This window comes from Atheta coriaria, unplaced genomic scaffold (genome assembly GCF_025399875.1).
Source record: "Atheta coriaria isolate IRGN ID8LTWV9N9 unplaced genomic scaffold, Caltech_Dcor_3.1 hic_scaffold_10_pilon, whole genome shotgun sequence".
NCBI classification, from domain to species: domain Eukaryota; kingdom Metazoa; phylum Arthropoda; class Insecta; order Coleoptera; family Staphylinidae; genus Dalotia; species Dalotia coriaria.
Window position 1 is genome coordinate 1,628,387 of NW_027045452.1, and position 6,448 is coordinate 1,634,834.

The 6,448-nt window shown below is 40.4% G+C and overlaps 1 protein-coding gene across 1 annotated transcript; it reads left to right on the forward strand.

The window, feature by feature from the left end:
* Positions 1 to 54: 54 nt before the first annotated feature.
* Positions 55 to 4,740, forward strand: LOC135800266 (bromodomain-containing protein 4). The gene is given in 9 exon segments (XM_065313441.1): positions 55 to 461; positions 528 to 686; positions 825 to 1,918; positions 2,479 to 2,599; positions 3,086 to 3,396; positions 3,458 to 3,601; positions 3,604 to 3,976; positions 4,053 to 4,185; positions 4,281 to 4,740. Coding segments are annotated over 9 exon segments (2,559 nt in total). The 5' UTR covers positions 55 to 264; the 3' UTR covers positions 4,308 to 4,740.
* Positions 4,741 to 6,448: the final 1,708 nt, after the last annotated feature.

A 6,448-nucleotide genomic window follows, 5' to 3' on the forward strand; every position in this document is an offset into this window, starting at 1 on the left:
TTTTGTAACCAGTGTGTAATAAGGTAATATTACACGTTATTTCCCGATGTTAGTCGATGTTTACAATTTGACATGAAGGTCACAAATCGGTCGCAGTAGTCGTAGATGTCAAACAAAATCTATGGTTGACAATTTCTTAAAATATTGATAACAGACTATCATTTGTTTGTCGTTCGATGAGCACCTACAAGATATTACGAATTATAGTTTAAAACGAGGCCTAATTTGGTTCTTGTTCCATACAGTAATGTGCCATTGTTCACAATGTCGAAGAAAGGCACAATTGAAGTGTTTCAAACAAAAATATCCCGAAATGATCGATTTGCACAGATGTCCCATCAGGAGAAGCTGATCGAGCAGAAGAAGCGCGAAATTCAGGCGAAATTGGAACAAAAAAAGACCGCGAAGGATACGGAGAGTTCGAAAAGCCGGCCCAAAAGTACAGCTGTATCATGCAAAAGGTAATAAAAACAACACAATACCCATTTGTCCGACTCCATATTTGTATTTAAATATGTAATTTACAGTCCAGTTAAGGCAGCTATTGATAAGGAGAAACACGATAAGAAGGCTTTCAACTTTAATACATTCTCAAATGATGGCAGTTTTCTGAACCAATTCAAGCAGTTGAAGGAGAAGAAACTAGATCATAAGATAAAGTTCAGTAACAAACAAGGAAGTGGATGGTAAGCCAGACAGCATGTGTTTGTTTTGTTTTCATATCCATATCCATAAAATGCCTTATCAGTACATTGATTACAACTTGTTTGGGTTTTCAAGTCAGTGTAAACTAGTTTAACAATCATATCACACTTATATTACAGTGATGGTGACAGAAGTGATAGAAACAATAAAAATAAATGGAAGAAGGATAACATGAGTTCTCCACCAGTGTCCAAGAAGTCAAAACCGTCGCGATTCAACACCGAGAAGATGCCCGCATTCGAACCAAAGATTAATATAAATGCAAGTTATAGTAATCTTATAAGTCAGCCATCATTCGAGCCGGCGATGGTAACTGCGCAGGACGTAACCGGCCAGCCACTGCTCAAGAATCTAGTCTCACCGCTCATGATGAGCGTGCCGCCACCGCAGCTGCAGTTGATCCCAACCGAGCTGACCGTCGACATGTGCCCGACGACGATGATAACTACCGTAGCCTTACCGCCCCAATCAGCTGTGGTAGCTGTTCCTGAGAATACTATCATAACTGTCCCACCGCCATGTTTACCTCCCTTGGAGTTAACGAATATTCCGCCTCCGAATCAATTACAGATCCATAACATACCTCAACCGGAACCTATGAATACTCTTTCTATCCCACCACCTGCGCCGTTACAAGTGCAGAATATTCCACCACCGTCCCCGATCCAATTGAACGAGATACCTAATCCTAAACCATTGGATTTACTCAATATTCCCACACCAAATGAGGAGCCTGATGCGGAATTCATCAAAAATGTCCCTCCGCCGAACAAATCAGTCCCGCCGCCTAATCTTACTGTAGCTGCTGATAATGTACCTACTTGTCTCCCGCCGCCTAATATTATGCCGCCGACGTCAATGCCACCCCCGCAACAAGGCGGCGGCTTGAGTATACTCGTCGCGCAGGTGCAGCAGGTGCCATCGGTGGTGCAAGTGCAATTATCTGCTGCATCACTACAGCAATTACCACCGCCACCGATTGTGACGCAGCCGATTATGAATTCTATTCCGTCACTTATGGCGCAGCCTATAATGCCGCCCCCGCCTGCGATGGGTATCGTACCGCCGCCGCAGATAAACGTACCGCCACCTAGTCTTATGCAACAAGCGCAAATTCAACTACCACCGCCCGGATTCAATCAGCAGCCATTAATCCCTGTCAACGTGCCACCGCCACAACTAGCCATCAACAAGGACCTCAATATAAATTCAGGTAATTGCATATTCGGTGTGAGTTGTTTCTGTACGTCATAATGTCGAGCAAGGTTTGTATGCAATGATGTGTGGGGGTTGGAAATTTTAAATTGAACACGACATCAAATACGGAAGTATTTGAATATGGTTTCTTTTTAGGAGTCTAGGATTGTGCATCAGTGATATTCATCATTTTTATTGTCTTTGAAAGTGCGTGGAAATTTTTCATGTTTGTTTCCTTTATATCTCAGATTGCGTTTTAAAATTTCCACGCATCGTTCTGTTTTTACGCTAGGTTTGCATTAATCATTGAAACATGCTGGTTTTCTGTCGCTGATAATTCGAAATAAGTAATTCTCTGGTAGTTGTAAGATTTAGCTTCAACAATGGTGCAATTAACAGCTGAATATTGAAGATTGTTTGGTGGAATTTTGCACGGATGATCAGTGAACCGATTAAATATGCATGGCGAATTTGGCCGCCGGCGCGTGCCAATATATATACCAGTATGTTTTAATTTGTGCGAGCCTAGCTGTGTTTACGCCACAGGTGAACACGCTTAGTGACGGTTTTGTGAAGTGTTTCCCTCAGGTTCAGGCGATTACGAGGCGATGGCGTCTCTGGGACGCATGGTGGCACAGTGTGGACCAGGCATCGAGGACGTCGTCCGCCAGCGCAAAATTCAAGATCCCAGTCTGTGGTATGCAGGCCTAGTTCCTACACTTCCGCAGCTCAGCGCTGTCTATTTATTTATTTCTCTCAAAATCTCTCATATCAGTTCAGTCACTCATACTCAAGTCACCAAAGTCACCACAAAACGAATGAAACAAAGTTAACAAATGCAGAACGCGAGCACCAACAATCAAACGCCCCTGGGGGGAAAAAGTTTAGCTATCGCTCGAATCGGCGCAAACTTTCAACACAACACGAAAGCATGCGACGATGCGACGAATAGTACTCGGAAATTTAACACGTAATGTTTCGTTACCAGCAAATAATATGTGGTTCGTGTTTGTTATGTTTGATGTTTTGGCCGATCTTGAAAGTTGATTGTTTTTCGCTCGTGAGTGTTGGTAGAAAATCGAAAAAAGTAGCAAGTACAAGAACGAAGCTCCCAAATAAAATCCGCATACGCTGCCGGCGTATTGGTGCGCGACAAATGTTTGCCTCTACGTGCGTGTTGTAGGTTTCTGTACGATAAGACCTCTCCAGCGTATCGCCAGTATCAGCAGCTCGTGGAGCAGTTCAAGGCCGAGATGTCCGCGGGGAGCGAGGGTGGTCAACAGCGCTCCGATCAGGAGGACTATAAACCAGAGGAGATTTACGAATCAGACGCACTCGGTGATGATTGCGACATGAATACGACGCATGAAAGTACAGCGTTTTCGAATAAACGGAAAAGGAGAAGTCGCTGGGGTGATAAAGTTGAAGGACCACCGCCTCCGCCGGTTCTTCAAACGACAATACCAGCGCCAATTTTACCTCCAAGTTCTACCGGTAGGAGTTTTTAACTTTTTCTGTAATCTTTTAAAATATTGTTATTTTAATTTAAAATTAGGTGTTATGTTGTCTAAAATAACAAGAAATGATGCCGGTTTCATTGCGTACGTGCGTTCCACCTATGGTGGTACGAATTTGAACGAAGAAACATGGAAGAAAGCCGAGGATAATTATAAAGTACATCTTGTTTATCAAGAAATGCTTAAAAGAAACAAGATTTAGAGCGTCTGCAGAGATCCGGTCGCAATAAATACGAATATGATTCGGATGAAGAAGTCGAAGGTGGCACTTGGGAGCATAAACAGCGAGAGAAAGAAATGCAAACCACACAAAATTGGGCGCATGATTTAACGCGTGATGCAGATGGTAAACATCACATCGGCGATTTTTTACCTCCCGAAGAGTTTCGTAAACTTCTTCAGAAAACAAGCACTGGCGATAGTGCTGATCCTTCAGACTATTCAGAACACAAGCTCGGAGAAGAAAATAAAGGGTTTAAAATGTTGCAAAAGTTAGGCTGGAGCGAAGGTAAAGGTTTGGGAACAACAGAAAAAGGAATATTGGAACCAATAAATAAGTGAGTAATGGGTTGCATAAAATTGGCGAGTATATTTAATTGTGTTTGCTTGTTTTTGTTTTATTGCTATTATTAGAGGTTTTGTAAGTCGCGACGGACAAGGCTTGGGTAATCAAGGCGATGTGCCAGATGGGAACAGCGCTGAAGACGAGTACGACGCCTACAGGAAGCGAATGATGTTGGCGTACAAATTCCGGCCGAACCCACTGGTAATTATCCAATTATCCGCAAACACTTTAACGAGTTAACGTTTAAATTCACATAATACAATTCGTCGATATGTCGTCGCGTTTCTTTGTTTCAGAATAATCCCCGGCGAGCATATTACTGAACAAGTAAACGCACCCACCAGCAAATATACTTGTCAATTGAATAATGACTTTCATGATGATGAATATTATGCTTTTGTTTTTTCATCGTTTATTTCGAAACACAACCTGAGATCAAATGCAGCAGACAATTGTATAAATATTAGCGCTTCTAATGACCACTTGAGGCTAATATTGAATAATCAAGGCTTACAGTTTGTAGATGGATTTAATTTTAAATGCACTTTGTGTGTTCTGTTTTTGTGTACATATTTCTCTTGAGATACGAGTAGTAAACTTAGTTTGGCGAGAATGGAAACGCAGTGAGACAAAGAGATATAATTGATGCGTTGAAAATTAAGAGAAGCGACTAGCTTTTGGATGCTATTTGTTAATTAAGTTGTAATTAGCAACTTAAATGAATGTGTAAATAAATTATTGATTGATTTTCTTATATTCGACTGGATATAAATTTTAAAAGTAGAAAAATTTGTTATTTATGAGTTTTAGGGGCGCGAAGTGAATTATTAACCATCGTTTGGGTTCTGTTCAGAAAAATACCGGAAATATTTGGCTAAAATTATGTTGTGTAATAATATTTAACATTTTAAATGATTGGACGCCCACGGTAAGTCGTGGAACTGACCATCTGCTCGGATTTTGGAAGTAAATCGGCTGCGATATATTTTATGAACGAAATTTCGAAATCAAATTGAAAGACATCAATAAAACCACGCGTGAACGCACGTATGAATGAAATTCTTCATGTAAGCACCACGCAGGATGAAGAAACAAATTATGACATTCAAGGTAGAGTATTTATGTTTTATTTCTTGCACAGCCAGATGTGTTTATGAATGAACATTTGTATTAATGGCGCCGATGAACAAAGAATCCCTGAGATACAAGAACATCTTATGATTGATACTTGTGAAAATAGCAATCAATTACAGTTATGCGTTTAGTAATTACGCGCATGTATTACATGATTTATTGAATAATAATGGCTCATTTGCTGCCATTTTGTTTGCTCACTGTAATAGTCCAAAGACACAAAGCTAAATGCAAAAATTGCATCCTGCGTATGCAATTAAAATGCTCAGCACACATTTTGTCGTGAGGAAACGAGGTCGAGTGATATTCTTGTTGAAAACTATCCAGCGCGTACTCGTAACACTTTGCTAACGAAATGGAAATGAAAATAATTTCGTTCACCTGTCCACCTATTCGCGCCGCCCATGCACGCAACTTTGTATATCGTAAGTGTGAGCAAAGCAATGAAACGCGACGATTTCGAATGACTTTAAACATTTCACAATGAATCTACCTACCTGCTGCGTGCTGCGCAAACAATATGCATATAGTATGCAAATGCGCTTGTTAATTAACACTTAGCCTCATAAGGGCTACTGAACATTAGATGCATACTTAATTGTTTATTTAAATAGAAGCATGTAGGGAAAAAATGTTTTATTTTACGATGTGAAAATAATGTTTTCTTTTTTTTTGTAGTATGAGAGGATAGAAAGTAATAACCGCAAGCTATTCAAATAAGTTTATGTGTAGCTCATGTTTACAACCGATTCGAATTGGAAGCCCGTAATAGCTGCGGCAATTGCACACATTTTCCGCTGGCCGGCGATAAACTTCACAACGTCAACTAAGAAGCGTGCATTTTGCTTTCGGGCAAGGTAAAATCTAAACGTTCAAGAGGTTTAAAGGCTACACTTGTACGGATTCTCTTCTACGCACGAGTAATAATCGTTTTGTATGTGATACGCGTTGTTGTCGCGGAAGAGAAAAATCAAATCATATACAAGCAGTACTCAAACATTTCTCTCAATATTTTGTACAAAAATCGACTGTTTTTGCACATAAAATTTTCTCATTTTTTTATTTTTACAATACAGCGCCATTTTACCACAAATTCCATCAATTTTGAGCGTCACTGATCTAATAAACGTCTGCAAATTATGTTACATTGGAGGCTTTATAAACATTCTGTAATATGATGTAAAACGACGTTTTGTCGCCGCCGACGGTTGCAATTTCATGCCATTCGCTCCCCGTTGGTCAATTCTTCCATGACCATGCTATCCATGATCATACCGAGCGCATTCACATGCCTCACCGATATTTATTTTCCAACCGACTTGTGATTTCT